At 41.1% G+C, this 22,595-nt stretch overlaps 1 protein-coding gene across 1 annotated transcript in view; it reads right to left on the bottom strand.

Moving 5' to 3' along the window:
• camkvl (CaM kinase-like vesicle-associated, like) overlaps positions 1-22,595 on the bottom strand; it is a 63,536-nt gene that overhangs the window by 5,624 nt on the left and 35,317 nt on the right. Inside the window, exons 2-10 of the mRNA XM_058642813.1 lie at positions 10,238-10,344; positions 7,870-8,001; positions 7,561-7,635; positions 6,487-6,625; positions 3,702-3,822; positions 3,138-3,213; positions 2,881-3,017; positions 2,239-2,317; positions 2,065-2,152 (exon numbers count right to left, since the gene is read on the bottom strand). Of these exons, the coding sequence (XP_058498796.1) occupies positions 2,065-2,152; positions 2,239-2,317; positions 2,881-3,017; positions 3,138-3,213; positions 3,702-3,822; positions 6,487-6,625; positions 7,561-7,635; positions 7,870-8,001; positions 10,238-10,332 (942 nt within the window). The 5' untranslated portion in view covers positions 10,333-10,344. The remainder of the gene's footprint in view (positions 1-2,064; positions 2,153-2,238; positions 2,318-2,880; positions 3,018-3,137; positions 3,214-3,701; positions 3,823-6,486; positions 6,626-7,560; positions 7,636-7,869; positions 8,002-10,237; positions 10,345-22,595) is intronic.

The raw sequence follows: 22,595 nt of genomic DNA, 5'->3' as shown, positions 1-22,595 counted from the left end.
CCTCTTGTTGACAATTATCTTGTTTGCACCACTCTGTTTTTATAGACGAGTGCAGATGAGGAGTACGAAAGGAGCAGAGCAGGCCACTTTGAACATCTGAGCAGAGTCCGATTGAGAAAAGTGGGGCAACGTGAATGGATCTCTTCTGGAGCAGGCAGAGTGACAGTGAACAGGAGCAGAGCGTATGAGAAAAGCTTCACAAGCCCCAGTCATGATCAGTACATCTCAAAGCAGACTGAGCAAAGTGTTTCCTGTAGATATTGAATATATTAAGTGTATATTTGAAAATAGCCGACAGATAGACCTTATTTTTGAACGCAGAAGAAACTGGAGGGTCAGACTTCCTGTTTTTGTGCGCCCCTTCCGTGTTCACATGTATCTGTGAACTGAGTGAGTCATGGGAACATGGAATGGAAGGAAGTGACCTCATATCCCAAATGAGGATATCTTTTATTATTTTGTGCTGTCACTTGGTGTGGATGGTTGAAAGGCTGATTTTTTTTTTTTTTCGAATATGCAAGTATATATGCAAACACAAAGACAACAAAGGAGGTACCACAAAGAAATGGCAGACAAAATATTCAAACAATATGCAAAGAAAATGAAATGAACAGAACAAATAAATAAAGTTGCATACTCGAAAAGGAGTGAGAATAAGTATAACTTACTGGCTCCCACCCCTTCTCCATAAATGATTACGAAACAGAATTAGTCTGCTTCTTCTCAATTACTGTCTATTTAAGTAAATGTGCAACATATTATATAAATGTACACAAGTTCTTCTTCTTCAAAAGTGCAGCAAATAAGTAATAGCCCCTATACCACCTGGTAACTTGGAGCATTTATTTAATTTCTATATTTCCTAAGATATAATCTTTATATTTCATTTTAAACAGTTTCAAACTCAGACATCGCTTTATTTCCAAGTCAAATCTGTTCCATAGTCAAACCCGACTCACAGATATGCAAAACATGCAACGCATTTTGAAGTTAAGATTGTTTTGAAGTTATGATCCCTCCAACAGTTTCTGTATATTTTCGGGTATAAGAATATTTCTGGCTTTGAACATTATTTGTGCTGTTCCATACTACAAATTTCAGTAATTGTGACTGTAAAAAGAATGAAATAATTCATTAATTAAAAGAGTCAATATAACCTGGCTGTAATTACATAACTTTATCAACTCTTGATGTCAACTCAGCGCACTGTACACTGACTGCACACATGATTTTAAGAAGCAACATCAACTTTTGTTGTTGTTGTCCTGTCTGCTGCGTACAGCTAGCCAGCTACGAGCCTGAAATGCCAAACTGACGTTCTCACACAAAAATAATGGCGGACATCTACTTGTTTCTGCCAAAAATAAGGTCTATGCAATTTAGGCAATGATTGATTTACAAAGGCCACCATGTTGTGCTGCCATGTTTCTATAACAGCCCGAATGGACAAGCAAGCCAGATTTTGTGTTTCACATTTTAAAATGGAAGCTTAATATGCAATCAAAGAAGAACTATATCTTTCCTGGTATGTGAAGGCCACAGGGGTTTCCTGAAGTACTTGGGAAACAGAGATATGAGTCCTTCATTTGTTAAAATCTGCCGTCTCACCATTGGATGTGACTACTTTTGACACAATGGACCTTTTATCCAAGAGGTTGGTCAGCCATTTAAGATGTGTTGTTACTGAATCATGCCAGACTAAATGTGAGTTTCTGCACATGCTCTGTCCGTCCATAATCCCAAACTACAGTACCTTCAACTCCTGGGAACCACATAGGGGAAGAAAAAAGAAGATTAAAGCTTTTAAATAAGCTGTTCATTCACCACTTATACCCTCTTATATATATATATACCTTTGTCTTTGTTATCAGCATCTATGTTTACACCCTGATGCGTGATGGCACTACCATATAAAGTATAATACAATAACACACATCTGCACAGCTGTACACAGAACAATCATCATTACAAAGTATTGTCATATTTGCTATTCCCATCATAGCCTTCATCTTGTGTCTCCTCTTCTTTGCTGCTATAAAAAAAGAATAAAATATGAATTCATACCCGCCACTTGGCTTTCGCAAAGTTCTTCTCAAACTGGGCACACACACCATCTTTTAAGTTCTTCTCTGATGCACCGTTCCCTGCAATCCTTACACAAGGGAGACACCACGTAAGTATGATGCGGCGCCCTAAAAATGTGAGCCAGAATGTTTGTGTTCTTGTGAATACAGTTACCATTCATGCCAAAGTGCATCCTGTGCTGTGATTCTCAGCATCTGGTCCACCTCCATAAGTCGACAGACAAGCTCCTTAGCTGGAAGAGAAAAGGCAAAAACAAAAGTGAACTGGGTGCCACTGATTATATATGTGTTTAGATTTTAATATTCAAGATAATACAATCACAGTGAGGTCACAGTGACCTTGACCTTTGCCTACCAAATTCTTATTGCATCATCCTTGTGTGAATTTCCTGCAGGTGTTCTTAATATAGTGTATCACCCTCATAAATACACCAGTCACCGTGACTTTGACCTTAGACCACCAAAATCAAAATGTGTCAATTTTTTTTACTCCAAGTGAATGTTTGTAGCAAATATGAAGAAATTTGCAAATGCACAGAAAAAAGTGGGTTTAGTGTAGTGACAGTGACAACAAAATATTTGAATCAAAGTAACCCGTAAGGTCATATTGAGTGCAGATTCATGTGCAGAACCTGTACCTGGTCTGACGATATGGTTGTTTGTACATTAAAAGTCCTGATTCAGAGATGATAGATACTTGACAGATACTTTGTGTTACTTTAATATCAAATATCTTAATCTTAAATGTTGTTACATAAATGTGGATGCGTGTTTGCAGGTATGGGAACCCACATACCTGCAGGTGAAATGTCATCCCAGTATGGAGCATCAAACTCAAAGTCCCCAGCAACAATGCGACAGAAGATGATGCGGTTATGTAAATCGGTGTTCTCCTCCTCTGTCTCATCATAAAATGGAGGGTTCCCTGATAAACTGCAAAACAAGATAAATGTGAAACCAGGCCAACAACCCCTAGAAAACAAAGCAGCACATCAAGTCTTTATTCTCCTGTAAATTGAATTATAGTTTCGGTATTTGTGGATTCAGACTTACAGTATGTACATAATCACACCCACAGCCCAGCAGTCCACAGGACGCCCATACCGGTGACGAGCCACCACTTCAGGAGCTGAGCGAGAACAGAGAGAAGATTCAGATAGCATGGGGTTGTATTTACACTCCATCATACCACATTTATAATTTCATCCTGGAAAGGCGAGAGCCCCCACTTTATTCCATCTTCCCCCTCTCTTTTCCATCAGGGCCTCTGTTCCTTCTCCTTATTTATTTGGACAATTATTCAGCTCAGCATTATGAATAACAGTCCTGACATTTCAGAGGAAAGAACAGGGCCAAAGCACAGCTCTGCACTCTAAGTAGCCCTCACATAAATCTCTGAGGGGCAGAAAGGAGTAAGACAGTGCAGGGGTGGAGATGCAGGTGGAGCGCTAGATGCCCTCACTTCTGTATTTTACTGAACTTGTTTTTGTTTCAATGGATTATGATTTTCAATAACATAAGAAAACAGAACTTAAAAAAATGTGAAAGGGTAAACAGTATGAGAGAATGAAGGACAGAAAAACACTATAAAACGGTTGTAATACGAGAGTATCCTACCCAGGTACTCTGGTGTTCCACAAGGTTCTGTGATAGGTCCATTCTCAAACCTGGACAGGTAGAAATCTCGCAGAACAACTTTCTTGTGGTTGTTTTCTGTATAGTACATCAGATTTTCCAGCTGAACAAAATGAAAGAAAGAAAAAGTAAAGGTGATAAGTCACAAATATGAGATCGTGGGCATTTTGATAAGATTAGCACTGATAACTCATCTTACAGTGTGTCAACATAACTTATAATACTTCTACAACTGTCAGAGTGGCTGAGTCACTTGTTCCTGGGATCTGTTGGAGCCATTCTCTCAGTTTGGGGGTTTCAGATCTTAGAGCTCCCATATCTACTGGGAGCACAGTTGGCTTTACTCCTCTGTAGCTCCTCTTTCAGCCCTTGGTATTTCTGAAGCTTCTCAGTGAAGCAGATAAGTTTGACAATCATTCAAATGGCGATACAAGCATGACATTAGGCATGTGGACCCTATTTGACCTATATTATTCAAAAAATGGCATGGCCATGAAATATTTCAAGATGGCAGCCGTATTCTGCATGAAAATTGCTTTTCCAGAATCTGAATTTGCCCCAGCAGGTCATACTCATTCAATGTTTTTGGCATGGAAATATGTGTTATACATCATTGGGGTGCTAAATCCATAAGTAACATGCCTTTTGAGAGCCCCACATTCTTTCTACGCCCTAAACAATGTAAATATGTCGCCTATCGTTTGTGACATATCTGAGCAACTACAATTTGACTGAGGGGAAAGTATTTGACATGTGGCTTGGATGCCAAAGCAAGTGCATCTACCACTTGTCATGGTAAAGTGTGCATCAGCGTGTCAAATAATGTGCATATTTATCAAGATGTTGAGATTGAGAGGTAATGGGAGAAAGAGCTGTCTAAGCTTAGCAGTTTGTGAGTCAGACTCGGCTCTCTTCGGCTTTACCCAGCTCTAAAGGAAGTTAACCGACTGATGACTCATGAGTGTGTCTGTGCTGCTGAATCGACTGACAGGAGTCCCATAGTTGACAAGGGGCATTCAGCTGGTGCAAACCAACTGTAAGTTATGCAATTTTAGCAGCTAAACGTGCTACTATGGCTATATTAATCCTGTAATGAGTTTGACGTGTTTATAAGAGGTGTGTAGTCATTGTGTAGTTAGGACTTGATGGATCCGAGTTAATGAGACCTCGGATTCATCATTCGTTAATGAGACCTCAGTTGGTGCTTGACTTCCTGGTTTTACTGCCAATTTCTTTCAGGGCTATATCATGTAACCATGTGCTGAGTAACCAAGCTTCCATCTTGTGCTGAGGCAGCTTATAGGTAACTGGATGGAACTCCATCCTTCTGGTGGTCTTTCGTGATAAGGATTCTGTACCTAGGATCGATGGCTACCCTTTGTTTTGCCTTCATTTTAGGCTCTAGCCTTCTTTTCCATGGATGGTATTGCTCCTTAAGGCTCATACTGTTCGTTTTGTGGCCAAGCCTCTCGAGGATTACTGATACTGATACTGGTCTCAGTGGTGTTGTCAGGAGGGATAGTCTTAGGCCACCATTAGATTTGACAATTTGACTATAATGACAATGCAGTATAGTATGCATTTATCAGAAAAGAACAACTTCTAGAGGTTAAAGTGTCAAGTATTTAGTATTTAGTATTTAGTATGACAAAAGCACACAGCAAACCTGGAGTGGAACCCTAATTAATGTTATTGTTAAAACCTGTATATGTCCGACTATTTCACATCGACATATATCTACTTTGAAAAAGGTCTTTTACACCAAGTTTAGCTCTGTATGTATTGCATTTTGATTATGAGGATTTACTGAGTCCACATCTCACAGTGACTGAAAGAAATGTCTAGCTTATACCAGCAGGGAGAGTCTGAAGCCTAGGTGAAAAAGAATAATTCCAGCTAAGTGTCTGGCAAATTCAGGGGCCAGGACATACATTTTCTTGTGTGGAGCAACAACAATCCGGAGGGTTAGGGTTCATAGAAAATGCACAACAAATGTAAACTTCCTGGACACTGAAACTGTCTTTGTGTCATTTATAAATGATTGTGCAGCGATTCATTGTCTTTATGTTTTTTACCTAATCCGTGAAGGCAAAGAAAATACTCACATTTGTATTAATAACGTCGAAAAAACTGTCTACTGTCCCTTTAAATATAATCTGTCGGTAATTGGCCACTAGATCTATCTTAACAGCAGTACTGTGTGTTAAAATGTGATGAATGCTCCCTAGCCTCTCTTTAGGGTTTCATCTGCTTCTGAACACTTCATAATGTGTCATTTTGATTGTGAGGATTTACGGAGTGAGTTTACACAGTGACTGAAAGACAATTCTGGAATATACCAGCAGGGGGAGTCTGAAGCCCAAGAGATGCTGTAATTTCATCCAACTGGGTTGATATAAATATCCTTATCTCTCTCTCGCTCTCTTTCTCTCTATGTGTGTACATATGTGTGTGTGTGTGTGTGTGTGTGTGTGTGTCTGCATTAGGCCATAAAGAAAGTGTTTACTCCCTTGATGAAAATTTTATCAAATGTTGACTCATTGGCTTAGATGACAGCATGATGCCTTTATGTGTCTCTGCGGAGAGTCTGTTGACTAAATACTGAAATTGCTTTCAATGGTGTGGGGGTGGTTGTGGTTAAATGGGTCACTTGCCCCATAAATCTAGAGTGACCCTGGAGTTAATCTAAGTCATCAGACTTCTTCTCATTGTAGCGGTACTCACCTGCCATAATATAGAGAGCTAGGGAGACGGAGAGTGTGCGTACCTTCAGGTTCCTGTGAACTATGTTGAGGGAGTGTAAGTAAGCCACTGCCTCGAGGACTTGTCTGATGACATTGGAAGCGTCCCTCTCTGTGTAATTCCCTTGGTCCAGAATCCAGTCGAACACGTCACCTCCTGTGGCACTGCAGGCAGGTACACAGATATATCAGCATACACACATATTGCCAACCATACTAATAAAAATGAACGCAAGCCGGTGCAACTGTTTACCACATGTTGCAGCACAATAATTCACTTTAAGCTCCCAGTAACACAGTTATCAAAAACCACGCGCTCTTGTTTATAGTCCATTAGTAAGGCAATCTGCTTCTAAGCGCCTGAAACTATCACTGCAGAGCAATTAAAAACGAGAGTGTTGGTCATTACTCTGAAAGACTTGGTTAGACTTTGGGGATTGTGTAAAGGATGGCTACTGCCTGGGCACGGTGTGAGCTGTATTACCAGAGACCAAAACACAATTGATGACACTGAGTGTTAACGACAGTCCCACTACTCAGTTTGATGTAATGCTTTTTTCCGTTTGTGACAACCACTTAAAGTCTTAACACTCATATTCATTTCTTTTATCCATACATGCATATACTGCATCAACTGCAGGGGTCCAAAATACTTCCAACTCGAGACCTTTTATTTAGGCAAACTGTGACATATTGATCAGGTCTTGGCCTTTGCTTTAAGAACTGTAGATCACACCATCAGTTTTAAGTTGCATTAAATTCAAGACAAAGATTAATAGATGAGATGGGTGAATGGAAAAACTATGGTGTAAAGCAGCTTTGAGTGGTCATCAAGACAAGAAAAGCCATTTAAAGTGAAGTTATGCCTCACTACTCGTTTATTTTGAATGTCCCCATCTTGTCAGGCCCAGGCCATATTTCCCACATCTGCACATGTCCGCAGGGGTCCAATCACTAAGGTCCATGTAACGTACGTTTCATCATTCGCCCCCGGAAAATAAGCCCGATACCTCAAATATAATATAATATGAATATGTGTGACACACGCACACACCTGTGTACATCGATGCCAAGACAAGAAAGAAGAAAGAAGCACTCACAGTTCCTGTATGATGAAATATTCTTTCCTGGTCTCATATGTGTCTATCAGCTGAAGGATGTTTGGGTGATTGACCCTGGAAAAGCAGAGAGAGGTATTACAGACTGTAACCTTACAACAGTGAAGTGTCTCACAAGCAGCTGAAGGGCACCAACCCATTCACTGACTTTTGAATAGTCTGCAAACAAAAGTGTGTGGGCATAAATCAAATAAAAATACATTCTCTCATTCTCTCATTCTCTCTTTCTCTCTTTCTCTCTCTCTCTCACTCTCTCTCTCTTTGCCATCAGTAAACAAGCTGACTGCGTACAATTTCAGGATCATGATTTCGTTCTTGGCAGCCTTTCTGACTTTCTTGCCATCCTTCTTGAGGAATTTCTTGCAGACAAACACCTTGTCTGTCTGTCTGTCCTTTGCCAGGCACAGCTCGCAAAACTCCTTCCTGCACAAGAGAAAGAAATGGAAAGAGAAAGACAGATGGGCACACTGAGAAAGACATAAACATCATATTAGAAGAAAGAGGGAGTGCTGTGTGTAAGACGGGCTGAGAGCACATAAAAAACACAGGAGACACAGCTTACTACTCAAATACAGTGAGATCATTTTTAATTAAAGTGCATCAGCAAGGTATTGCATTTTGAAGCAAACATTACTTAAATCTAAATACACATACACTTAAAGAGCAATGTTTACAACGTTGTATGCCCATCTGGAAAACACAAAGGTATCCTCTCTGTTATTCTAATAATAATTTGAATAATTTGTTGTAATTTGAAATCATAGATCAGTTTAAATTTGTCTTGAAGCTGTGGTTGGCAGGATTGCCTGAAAAATGATTGATTGCTGGGTCTCACCTACTGGTGGTTAAAGATTGAATATGAAAATTCCTGCTTTACGGGATGTCTACTAATGTGTGACTGAAAGTTGGTCTCATATATTAACAAGCGGTCAGTGAGTTTAACTCATACAACGTATACATACATATCTATATATACATATGTTAGACTGCAGATCACCATCTGCCTCCATTTGCCCTCTCGCTTGTGTTTTTTACGCCAACTGTCCTCATTTCCTCCTTCACAACATCCATGAACCTTCACTGTGGTCTTCCTCTCTCCCTCCTGCCTGGCAGCTCCATCTTCAACATCCTTTGTCCAATATAATCACTATCACTATCCAGGTGACCAAACCATCTCAACCTTGTCTCTCCTACTTTATTACCAAACCATGAGCTGTCCCTCAAATATTTCTCATCCTGTTCATTCCCAGAAAAAAATCTCAGCATCTTCAGCTCTGTCACCTCCAGCTCGGCTGATTGGCATGTTGGTATGTTGGATGACACAACGGTGGTGGGCCTGATCCAGAACAATCAGGAAAACAGCTTCATTGAGGAGGTGGAACATTTTGCTGACTGGTGTGGGAGCGACAACCTTGTCCTTTGAACATTAAAAAACAAAGAGATGGTAAATGAGTTCAGGAAAAAAAAAAAGTCCAAGCATACCCTGATCTTCATCAATGGAATTGCCATGGAGACTATTCAGAACACAACAACAGTCAAACTCATGCGGTTCCACATGGCTGACAACCTGTCCTGGTCCCTGTACACCTCATCTCAAGTGAAAAGGACCCATCTGAGGGCATCCATCCTCACCACCTTCTACAGAGGCACTACTGAGCGTGTCCTGGCCAACTGCATCTCTCTCTGGTATGAGAGTTCCAAGACCTCAGACAAAAAGGCCCTAAGAAGAGAGGTGAGGTCAGCGGGAAAGAAAATTGGGGACACACACTGCCACGATTGAGGATCGGGTCCAAAAGCACCCACTGAACCAAAGCCACCAGCTTCCTCACAGACTCCACTCACCCCGGTCAGAGCCTGTTCTCCCTCTTGCCTGAAGATTCAAAGATACCAAGACTTTTATTGTCAATTTTCTATATGTACAGGACAAACAGAAACATCAAAATACCGTTTCGCTTCTCTCCTCAGGACTGAAAGTTTAAATAAAGACAATATAAAATATTTTTTTTAAAAAGCAACACTGGTGGTGAACCTGACAGGGCTTCTACCTAGCTGCTATCAAACTGCTAAACTCAATCACACACCAGTGACTGTTCTCTGATCTGCAACACATACATACTGCACTGTAACAGACTTCCTTTTATTTAGTCAGTATTTCATGTTGTGCAATCACCTTTTTATTAACCAGATTTGATCAGATGTATATATTTGCCCTCCTTTATCACCCTGTTTTTCTTTTCATCTTTGTTTTCAATCAAAAGCCATGCTCGTAATTTCGTTCGACTCGGCATCTTTGATGCTTTTGTTGAATGACAATACAGGGAATATTGGATATTGTACGTGTGAAAATTAAAAGCAGGGTTTGATGATGTAATATTTAAATCGATTACATCATGGAGCACCAACAGTGTGTTACATGAACTCTCAGGCTACAGAAATAAACAGACAAGTGGCAAAACCTGAGCAAAACGTGCGTCACACCGTCAGTGTATTAATTCATTCCAAACCAAGTCTGCAGTGTAAATACAAGCAGTTCAGTTAGAAATAATTCATGAAGTGAATAAAAACAAAACAGAACTTGGGAATACTGTAATGTACCCATGAATTTTACATGGGACAAAAACGAAAAACGTGCACACCGCAGTGGCTTCATGGTACTTACGCTCGCAGCACCTGTCCGATCTCATACTTTTCGGTGACATCAGATATGTTATCGTAACTCCGCCCATCTCGCAGGGCAAGGCACCCAAATGGCATGACGTCATTCACCTGACCAGAAAAGAGAAAGACATATCAGTCATGGCACTAGAAAGGCAGATAAAGTCAAATAGAAAACAATAATTGATGACATCGAATAAAGAGATAAAGGGATTGCAGGGCGGCACAGGCAGGCATGTTAAAAAAGGACTGATGAAACATTACGAAAGCCTCCAGTGGTTGATGTACTGCTGCTATAACCCAGAATAATTGGAGTCTGTTTGTGTGTGAATCTGCGCGCCTGGCAGTTTGATTGCGTGCCAGCCTCGTCAACAGATACTAAGCTACTCGATAAGCTTCACTTTCCTCTGTTAAAGTCTGCAGAGTCTGTGCAACATCTGTCAAGTTCAAGTTAAAACTTTACTTACAGGGGTTTGTGCCCCGCTGTCCGTAAAGCAGCTGGCTTCTCTCCAGCAATCGCTGACAGTGCTGGGCTTTAGTGACAGAACTGTTGTTTAATGTTTAATGTTGTTTTACTGTATGTTGTTTGAGTTGGATTTGCCTTCTGATTTAGAATAGATCTGTACCTTACAACCTCAAAACTCACTCCACTGAATGCAAAGAAAATGAAAGATGAACAGAGTCTCTGGACTTAAACCTTGTGAAATTGGGTTAGAATGAATTGGACAGAGTTAGTAGATAGGAATACACAGTGGCTTGTCACTCCCACTGTAATTCTGTAGGATTTTTGTGGTCTTACTTCAAGTGTGCTTTTACATTGTGAACTCAGGAATGGCTATTTTAATTGTTTCTGCATTTAAGTGCAATGCAACTTGAAAAGTGACTACTGGTTGGAACACTCGGAGAAAACACACTCACAAAGGAAAAATATTTAATGATAGATATACCATCTCATCACAATCCTCAGGCAATCCACACCCACATTCTTTGCACACGTCTAAGATTCACTGGAAGCTTCAGCCGTCCATCCACCATTTCCAATCTCATCCTCCTCCTAAATACTTGACATAACCCATTCCAATAGGACATCTCATTTCTATTATTTCTCTCAGTGGAGATTTCCACTCACAGTTTGTCCTACATCCCTGTTGGTGACAAGAACAGTCCATGGAAAGGACCAAATCAGCAAAGTGACGTGATGGGGGCGACTGAAGCATTTGAAATATGGATTTGATTAATCTAGGGGATTCTATCAGCAGCTATACTGACACTGCAATGCTCCATCCCTTGTATCACAGGCACTGTATTGTATTTAAGTCACATAGAGTAAATAATTAATAATGTAATGTAATTGTTTCAATGAATAAAGTTTCTTTAAATTCTAGTGAAGTGGGCCAGACCAGAAGAGTGAACTCCCCCACTGCTGTAGTATGAGCAGTAGGAGATTTTAGAAGTGTGAAATTAATTTGGCGAGGTGAATCACTGAATATGATGGTTGAAAAAAATAAATTATACAAAACCAAATTTTAAAAAAAGTAAAAGCTGTAGTATAATCACCAGTATTAATGATGAGTGTAATGAATATGGAGCAAATAATTATTTTCTCTGTGTTGCACATTCGAGACCAGAGGTTTCAAACTCATAAATATGATATATTTCAATTCTTTCTCAAAAAAAGACATTGTTGGCCCCGTACTGACCAAACTAGACTCTGAATGGCCCCAGGTCATTTGAGTTTGTGAACCCTGTTTGAGACAATTCCTGTGTCCTTACTTTTCACTTGCCTAAGGCCTTTGCAATCACAGCGAGGACATCTTTTTGACTTTTTCTGAGTGCAGTGGCTCACCTTGCACCACAATAAACATTAATGTTGATATGGTAACTTAATTGATAAGATGTGCAAATCTTTTTTTCTTTAATTCTTTGCTCTTTTTTTTGCATGTGTCAGGTGCCACTCGGGGTGACTGTTCATGCCACACATATCTTTATCTGCAACTGGGCTAAACACACTAGAGAATAGACAGGCCACATCAAGTCCAGATGACCTACAGTATATCCCACCCCTTTTCGCCAGGCATCTGTTTTATTACACCTGCACTTTGAAATATTTAAATATTTCATGTTGTTGCACTGATGCAAGCATGCGCCGGAGTTTCATAATAGTTTCAACTGATTTGTGACCAAGGACAGACTTTGAACAAGCATGAAAGAGGAGAATATCAAGCTGATAAACAAGCTGTTTCATCATTCTATTTGTTCAAGTGCTGTGGTGGGAGGAGCCACATTTGAACGAAAGACAGGAGGCCAGATTTGAACTGATCTTCCATCCCAGCGATAGGGGGAGTATAAGAAAATAGTCCCCAAGGATAGTCATCGCATATTGCGGACCCTATACCACAGGCTTAAGACTCTGAGGTTAGCAAGACCGTTTCATAGGGTCGAGTGTTCATATCTGTTTGCTCAGATCAGAGCTACTGTATAGCAACCCACAAGCTGGTATAAATATGTATAAACGTCACCCTCACTGAAAAATTTGTTCTGTCATGAGGTTGTTGTCAAGGATGCCCACTATCCCAGTTTTTAATTAACTTTGAACTACTTGCAGAAGCAAATTAAGAGAGTATAGGTATTGATATTGGGAATATAAATAATTAGTGATTATATAATTTTATATTTAACCAGCCCTGAGAGATCAATTCCTGCAGTGTTAGACCTCATGAGCAGATTAGGTTTATAAATCCACTGCCTTACTAATGAACTCACCAGTCTCTAATAAGCTCAAGATCATCTCACCCTTCACTTGGGCTCAAAACGGCTTTAACTACTTAGTGGTGGATGAGACTTAAAGACTTAAAGATCTGTATCACATAAATGATGTCCCATTTCTCAGAAAGATTAAGGAAGAATTATAACATTGGAAAATGCTCCCCATCTCATTTCTCAGACGGATTAATGTCATTCATTAAAATGAAAGTACTGCCACACTTTAGTTCCTTTTTGTCAGTCGCTGCATGGTTACTTGGATAAAGCCTTTAAATCCATAAACAAAAATGTTCACCACCTTCATCTGGAAGAACTCTTCACCCAGAGTAGCGTTCAAAATGTTAACAAAGTCCAAAGAGAATTCACGATTCATTTAAATGATTGTTTGGGCAGCTAGTGAGCGTGTTGTAGCATATCTGTGTAGGAAAAAGAGATAGAGAAAGAAAGGAACTCAGAAAACTGAGAAGAAATCGACAGAGGTCATAAGCTGCTGCTTATTTTGGATAAAGAAATAAGCAAAGTGGCTAGCACTGTTGCCTTACAGCAAAAAGATCAGGGTGCGCGACCCGCTCCCACTGTGGTTACTTCCTGTGAGGAGTTTGCATGTTCTCCCTATATGTGTGTGGGTTTTCTCCAGGTTCTCCGGTTTCCACCCACAATCCGAAAACATGCAGAGGTTAATTGGACCAAATTGACTGTAGGTGTGAGTGTGACCCCGCGACCCTCATGTGGAGGATAAATCGGTAGACAGTGAATGAATCTGCTCCCTCCTTTTCTCTGTTTATTGTGTTTCAGTGTGTGTGTATGGCCTCACCACTGTAGATGATAGGTTAGAGGTGCTTGGGCTCTATGGTGGAGGCGAGAGATGGAGACTACTATGTAATCCCTGCACTGGTCTTAATCTCTAATCTGTAATCCAAAGCACTGCAAGTACACTGTGCATGTGATTGGGGATGCATGCATGAGTGTGTATACCATAGTACAAGGACCTGTGATGTACATGCTGCAGTAACTGATGGTTGGCATAGATTATAAGCAATGCTATATGTCCAACTCCTGTCTCTAGTTAGGCCTTTAAAGAAAGAAGAAAGAAAAAAAAATAGATTTTAAACAATACAAACGATAGCAGGCCTTGTTTTTAGACTGCAACCCAAATCGGATTTGTAAGCATATCCAATCAGAAACTGATCTTCCTGACCAACTGTTCACATCATCTATGGCTGAATTTAAAGCGTTCAGTGTTCTGTCAAAAATAGAACTGCATGTTTTCTGTGGGATCAACAGACTGACAGAGCAACAACAGATCTGGTATCCGACGCAAATGGAGTCGGTGGAGGCTGACACACTGACTGAAGTGGATGATATCGTTTTGGATTTATTATATTGTCATGTCGTGATAGGGCATGTGGCATGAAAAAAGTCCCTTCATATCATTTCTTTAACTTTAATCTTAATTGTTTGTGTTATAGTAGAATTTGACCATATTTATAGGCAATGTTAATTGTTTCTAACACGTAAATATCCTTCATTTAACATTAAATAGTCAAAGACATAAACCAGATATTATCTGAAATGAAAAGTAATGACTGTATTTTAAGCATGTAATACAGATTATAAAGAGTAGACATTTCATTTTAGAGTGTATTTACAGTGTCACTCCTTTGAGAAACACAATCATATCAAAAGTAAATATTTCATGAGGAGCCAAACCTGTTTATATCCCCAAATATCTTGTATATTGAGATTTAGCCTACAAATATCCAGATATTATTTATAAGCCATATCACCCAGCCTACATAAATATTGATGTGATTTAAAAAAGTATATTGTGATAAAGACTTTTTCCAGACCTTTTTAACCAACTCCTCTAATTTCCAGATAAAATCAGAGACAGAACACAGCAGAAAAAGTTGCAGATATCTCACAGCAAGCACAGTGGTAAGTGTCATTCTCATGCTGATCTCTTATACGCCTTGGTTTCACTGTCTGTAATATATAGAACTCAGTGGGAAGCTATGAGTTTTTTTAATTGCTATACTGTATGTGTGTTTTTATATGTTTTACATTATGTTACAAAGGAACTGCATTATTCCATACTCAAAACACTGCGGCGAATAACTAAAAACCAATAACTACTGATATCTACACACGGGGGGTATTTATTACGACACAACATCAGCTCTAAAGGCCCTGGTATACGTCACATATCGCGTCGCATATCGCAGACCCTGGTATACTCGCATGTCAGGGTCCTGTAGTATCTGACCTCACCATCGGGTGGCGGTACAAGTGTGGGCACCGGGAATAGGACGCATTCCTAACAAAGAAGAAGAGAACGATGCTACAGCTCCCTCAGACACGTCTGGTTCGAGTGGCTCATCAGCTGAAAGGCCCGTTGGGCAGGGGAGTCGGGGTGTCTGCCGGTTCGAGGGTCGCCAGGTCGAGGCCTGGATGACTATCCTTGGCGACTACTTCTTCTTCTGTTGAAATGTTTTTTTCTGCTTGGTGAGCGGGACTTAGTCCACCGGAAATTGAGTTCACGCATGCGCTGTCCATGTGCGCCCAACGTGCTCTTTTCATGTGGTTCCAAAATCGCGTCATGTGAGGAAGTACACCAGGGCCTTTATGGTGTGTTGTCACTGTTTCGTCTTTTCAACAGTCACCAAACAGATCCGTCACACATCATCAATGCTTTCATGTGTCTCTTCATGAAAGTCAAAGTGGCATACTTCTCTTTGTGTTGTCAAATACCAAATCCTTAAAGGTGCAAAAAGTCTTTTATTGTTGTGGCTTACTACCAGGGGCATTGCAAAGGGTGGACAAAGCAGCCACTTGCCTGGGGCCCGAGTTGAGAGGGAGCTCAGAATAGCTATAATAATCATTATGTGGGAACTCCCCACCCCCCTATTCTTTATGGTTGGCTATGCACAGGAAGACGCCCCTCAGTTTTTGGTCTCTGTGCCTTTTTTGTTTGTCTTTGTCCACTGGTGATTTGTTTCTCACTCTAAAGATGCAGTAAAGAAACAAAACAGTCAGGATGAAACTTGCAGTGGAGGATGGAGAAAATAAGGGAGAATAAAGGAGTGGAAAAGAACGAACACAGAGAAAGGGATGGGAAGAGAAACGCAAAGATATTGACTGTGACGGACTAAAAAAAAAGTGACTAGAGAAAATGCTGTACATGAAAGGAGCAAAGTGTAAAACATGAAACTGCAGAGGCAGATTGAGAGAAGCTCTCAACCTTCACAGCTATGTGTCAATGTTTCCACAGGTGAAAGTGTGTATGTGGGTGTGTGTTAACACTATGATGATGTGTTACATGACTCATGTGGATGAGGGTTACCCCCAAAGTCAGAAAACATGAAAACACATCGCAAACCAACTCACATCACAAATCCTGCTGAATTCTTCACAGTTCTGTGCAGGTTTGAAATCAAATTAAGCTGTGAGATTTACACTCGCCTTCCACTTTATTATCTGCTTGTTAACAGCAACTCACCACACTTTGGCAGGTAGAGTGTCGTTCAAGACGAGCTGCTGCAGTTCAAACCAAGCAACAGAATGAGGAAGATTTAAAAGACTGTGTTTGTTGTTAAGTCCCATGTAGAGTCAAATAGACCCAAACAAGTGTGGAGAATTTATAAAAAAATAATGAACAACCCCCATAATCCTTACAACATTTAATCAAAGCAAATCTGTAGTACAAGAGCGCCATCTATCTTCACAGTGATACAGCCGTGCATCTTGTCCAGCATCATGGACACGATGCAAAAGTTCAAGCAAACAAACACAATGGCAGTTTCCATGAACTCCAGTCAAAGCTGTGGTCAAAACAGACTGATCTCTTTACACGTCTTTGGATGTGAGCACCTGCTGATGCAGCTTACACCACTTTCAGCCCCTCATCGTGTTTCTCTAACATTTAAGCAAGCCTGAATATTTTCTCACACGTTGTCTTGCCAAGTACGGTGTCATTTTTAATATTTTATATTGCTATTTTTTTCCCTTGAAGCCTCAAGCTGTGGGTCTTGGACCACACTTTGAGAAGCACTGGATTAGAGTGTGGATATCTGACAGGTCAAACCCAGGTACACCAATGCAGTCATATTGGTTTCATATCTTTGTGAGCAGTAACCATGGCAGCAGTTGCACGTCATAGACCGGGTAGCACAAACTCAGCAAGGCATTGGACCCAGGTCAGGTTTGGATAGAGGAAATGTGACCCAAGCTGTGCTCTAGTGTACATCCATCGCTTCCCCTGAATGAAGATGTACAGTAGCAAAGTTGGCATGCAATCTAAAATTAACTTGATGTCCCTGAAATACACACCCATTAGCACACTTTGGCACACACAGACTCAGGTGTGAAGGCACACCAAGCTAGGTGAGACATCACACTTCAGCTATGTGCACCATAAGTAAAAGATCTTCTGCAGTGTCTCCGTGGGCTCATTCACAGGTGTTGTGTTTAGGATGCAGCAGAAATTAATCGCACGAGAATAGAAGAACTTTTTATCAGCTCAGAGGGGAAGTTGTTCAGAGGTGCTGCTCGGCATCAAGGTTATTTGAAGACAATTTGCTCATGAAACAAACAGAGAATGACACAGTGAATAAAGTATGTTTGGATGTGCCTCCATTACAGGAAAGAATGTACGATGTGAATAGGGCCTCAGTGAATGAATCCATTACTATGTTAGTTTGAGTTTTCAGTTTTGAAGTTTTCAGATTTTTCAGCTTCATAAATGTGAATATTTTTAGGCTTCTTTGCTCCACAAAACAAAACAAAAACAAAATCATTCAAGTGGAATACTTGTGGTTAGGGTACAAAACAACAGCCATTTGAGAAGATCACAATTTTCGGATCATCAACCGATGTGTGAAGCTGTGAACTGTACAACACGACAAGTTGACGCAGCATCTGCATTATTGAGGTGATACTAGATTGATGACAGGTAGCAGGGTAACAGCCCTATTACCCAATTTGTACTGGAAACCTTAATGGTTTTGTGCATGTGATAAGTATTCCTACTTCCTATCGAAACATATATGGCAGGGACATGGATTTTAAACAATGGAATAAAATCATATTACATTATTATAATTATATGACACGTTTTATGTTATCTCTTGTTCCATTAGCTTTTCTTACCAGATAAATTACAAAAAAAGCATGTTTTTTAATCTTTCATTTAGTAATTCATCATCATCATCATCATCTACCGCTTTATCCTCAACCAGAGGGTCGCGGGGGGTGCTGTGCCAATCTCAGCTACATCGGGCGATAGGCGGGGTACACCCTGGACAGTTCGCCAGTCCATCGCAGGGCCACACACAGATAGAGACAAACAACCATTCACTCACACACTCACTCCTACGGTCAATTTTGGAGTGTCCAATTTACCTATCCCCACATTGCATGTTTTTGGACTGTGGGAGGAAGCCGGAGTACCCGGAGAGAACCCACGCACACACGGGGAGAACATGCAAACTCCATGCAGAAAGGCCCTTGTTCCAACCGGGGCTGAACCCGGGTCTTCTCGCTGCAAGGCGAGAGTGCTAACCACTACACCACCGTGTGGCCCCATTTAGTAATTATTCTTATTAAATAAAATAATGTGTTGTTTGTGTTATCTTTTTTAGATTTTAGAAGTGCAATCGGGCGATTATGTGCACTGTACAACTAAAAATGGAAGATTGCATGAACCAGTTACCAGAATATTTTTCTTCACACACAATATTCACTCAGCCAATCTTATATAGCACCACTTCTGTTCAACCTGGCTTTCAAAATAAGAGCCACTGACTTCAGCGGGAGTACTCATTGGGTTGTGGCCAAAGGCGGGAACCTTGGTGGTCCAACCCTCAGCTGCAGAAGCTGGCTCTAGTGACATGGAACAAGGTTGAGAGGTTCCGACTAAATATAGTCGAGCTGGCCTGTCAGGCCTGGCAGACCTAAACATATTGTGATGGTCTGCTGGGAACGTCTAGTGGAGTCCCCTATCAGAAAGAGCTTCAACTCCCACCTCTGGCAGAGACATTGAGTCCAAATGGGCCATGTTTCGTGACTCCATTGTTAATTGTGGCTGACTGGAGCTGTGGCCATAAGGTGGTTGGTGCCTGTCATGGCGGTAACACCCAAACAAACCCATTGGTGGACTCCAGGAGTAGGGGATGCTGTCAGGCTGAAGAAGGAGTCCTATCATGCCTTTTTGGCCTGTGGGACTCCGGAGACAGCTGATAGGTACCAGCAGGTCAATCGGAATGTGGCTTTGGCTGTCGTTGAGGCAAAAACCCAGACACGGGAGGAGTTTGGTGAGGCCATGAAAAACGTGACATGGTGATTTCTGGATGGCTTCGAGGAGATTCTGGTCAACCATTTGGTGGCTCGGGAAGGCGAAGCAGTGCACTGTCAACACTGTGAACAGTGGAGAAGGGGTGCTGCTGCCCTCAACCCAGGACATTGTGGGTTTGTGGCAGGAGTACTTTGAAGACCTCCTCAATCCCACCAACACACCTTCCAATGAGGAAGCTGAGTCTTGGGACTCCGAGGTGGGCTCTCCTATCTCTGGGGCTGAGGTTGCCGAGATGGATGGAGTGACTGGGAAGAGGGAAGTCTGGGCATCTCAGCTCAAGTGGTAGAAGATTGATGGATGGATGTATCGGTGGACAGAGCCTTAGAATACCTCCTTTTCATCTCAGATTTTCAAAAACTATGGGTGTTGCCCTCGTACCCTTTTTTTCGAGAAAAACCCCTGGACTGTATGATAAGACAAAAATCAAAATGCATTTAGCTGTGTATGTGTTACACGTTTCAAACTTAGTGAAACTAATGCAACAAAAGATATTTATTCATGGAGTCTTGCTCTCTGGCCAACCTGGTAAAAGACAATTACGGAGTGATTCAATGAGAGCGCGAACAACCATCTTTTCCTCTGAATCTCAGTCTCTTTATTACAAACTTCACAATTAAATATTTCCTAAACAATAAACATTCCCTTGTGCAATTCTGTTTCAGTTTCAATGTCCATTTGTTGGTTCAGATCATCACAAATCTTTACAGTTGTATCTGCATTTCCCACATCAACGGTTTAAGCAGCTTTTACATACACAGAAATAAACCATCTCTTTATGAACAATACCCAACAAATATATAATTTGTATCAACGAAAGGAATCTGCCCTTTCTATCCATTTACTGTAAATAAACCATCTTTGGTTTTAACTAAATATTTAAATTACCTTTGTACCAGTGACTTGAAACAAAATACACATAGGGAGAACTGTTCTATTTAAAATACATTTCCAAACACAAACCAAACATAAAACTATGACTGACTATGTCAAGTTTAACTCTCTAAATTAACAATTAAATAAATCATACCAGGGAATAGGAACACCAGCTCAGCAAGTTACACATTCACAGCCACACACACACACACACACTACAATGGCCGTTCGCGGCATTTTCGCTCACTCGCGATTATAAACATGGCTCTATAACCCGGTTTTTCACCACAGAAATCCAACAACAGACTTCTCACAGTTATCGCCAACAACTATAAAGTATAGGAGGACACAATTTTAATACTTTTTAATGGGTACCAACCTGGTAAAAGACAATTACGGAGTGATTCAATGAGAGCGCGAACAACCATCTTTTCCTCTGAATCTCAGTCTGAGGAGAGGAGGGAGGTGCGCCTCACCTTGAGTTCCGTGCCAAACCGATACCCACACTTTGGTTCCCCCTTTCCTCCTACAGCCTTATTCTTGCACATTAATTAATGAAATATTAGTCATGTTAAGTTAGACATTTAGCTATTTGTCGGCACAAATAAGATGATGTACAAAACAAAACACTTATGTACATACATTCAAACAAAATAACCAGTGACTTAGTGTACTTAGATTAAGGTGTACCACACACTCCCTGACAAATAAAAGTGGCTCCTGACACAAAATATAATAATTTCACTTTCAACATACATTTTTTTCAAAACACATTCAAACTCTTAATAAATGTATCCTTCTAGACCCATAAAGTGTGAAATGTTTCAGATCTCATCAGGTGAATTTGCAATGTATGGTGCACGTGTGAATTGGGCAGGTATGAAATATATAATATGTGAGTGATCAAACAGGTAAGTATGAGGTATAAGATGTATGTATAGCGTATATGGTGATTAAGGCCTCTTCAGGTGGGTATGGAATGTATGCAATTGTCTCTCTTGGCATCTCATCAACAGTGGGCTGGATACACCATGGGAAGGTATGGGTACGGGGCGATGATTGGGGACTGAAAGGGTTGGAAGTATGGCGGACAGAGATACTGGTGAGTACACTGAACTGGCTGGATTCTAACTGCATTCACAGTGGGACGTGGCTGATAAACTGGTTGACCCAGGGATGGATAAGTGAACACACAACCTGGCCGTCTCTCTCTGGTGGACTGTCTCAGAGGGACCTGATGTTTGTGTTGCGTTGTGGGGACACTGTTCTCTTCGTGGAATGTGTGCAGTTCCTCCTCAACGATTGTAGGTTGATGCTGCTCCAGGTCTTGTTCGTCTTCACTGAATGTTCCCTGTTCCTCATCTCTTACATTCTCTCTTTCCTGTTCAGGTTCCGTGTGAGTTGTTTCTGCCAGGTAGGTCTCATTCTGTTCAGATCGGTTTTGGACGTCAAAAGTAACATGTCTGTCAGGTAAATTACCCTCAGCTCTTGGTTTCTCCAACGGTATTCGCAACCAGTAACGAGGCACGTCTTCCTCTTCCTCAGAGTCACTTACATCTGTGTTCTGTGTCTGATTTGTGGGTTTTGAGATGCCTGAAGCTCTCTTATCTCTCTTTTGTGACTCAGTTATATTGGTGGTGGGTTTATGGAGAGGCTCTACAGGTAGATCGTTCACTTGTAACAGAAGATTCCTGTGCAGAGTGCGAACTGGTCGACCTCCTGTCTCAGGGCTTACTTTGTAGACCGGGTTATCCCCAACCTGTTCTCTCACTACATAAATAAGCTGCTCCCAGTATGGTCTTAGCTTTCCAGGGCCCCCACGTTCATTGAGATTGCGTACGAGGACTCTATCCCCAGGCTGAAGAACCACACCTTTGCTTCTCTTATCGTAGAATGTCTTTCCTCTTGAGCTGGACTGCTGGCTGTTTGAATTTGCTATTCGATATGCCTCGGTCATTTTTCCTGCCCATTTCTCAGCATATCCTTTTGGTCCAATGGTTTCACCCCCATCATCTGTTAGAAGGCCGAAGAGAAGATCGACAGGTAGGCGAGGGTGCCGGCCATACAACAAATAGTACGGGGAGTAACCTGTGGCCTCGTGCTTCGTGCAATTATACGCATGGATAACATGGGGCAGGTAATCCTTCCAGTTCTCCTTCTCTTTCTCTCCCAGTGTTCGGAGCATCTGCAGTAGTGTACGATTGAGTCTTTCTGCAGGATTGCCCTGGGGGTGGTACGGAGAGGTTCTCGAGTGGGCAACACCAGCCAACTGTCTCAGAGTTTTGAAGAGTTCATTCTCGAACTCTCGACCTTGGTCATGGTGGAGTTTGGCCGGGTATCCCAATCTGGGGATGAAATCATTGAAAAGGCGGTC

This window comes from Solea solea, chromosome 11 (genome assembly GCF_958295425.1).
Source record: "Solea solea chromosome 11, fSolSol10.1, whole genome shotgun sequence".
NCBI classification, from domain to species: domain Eukaryota; kingdom Metazoa; phylum Chordata; class Actinopteri; order Pleuronectiformes; family Soleidae; genus Solea; species Solea solea.
Note: the sequence above shows the minus strand (reverse complement) of the source record. Positions and strands in the feature narration are given on the sequence as shown.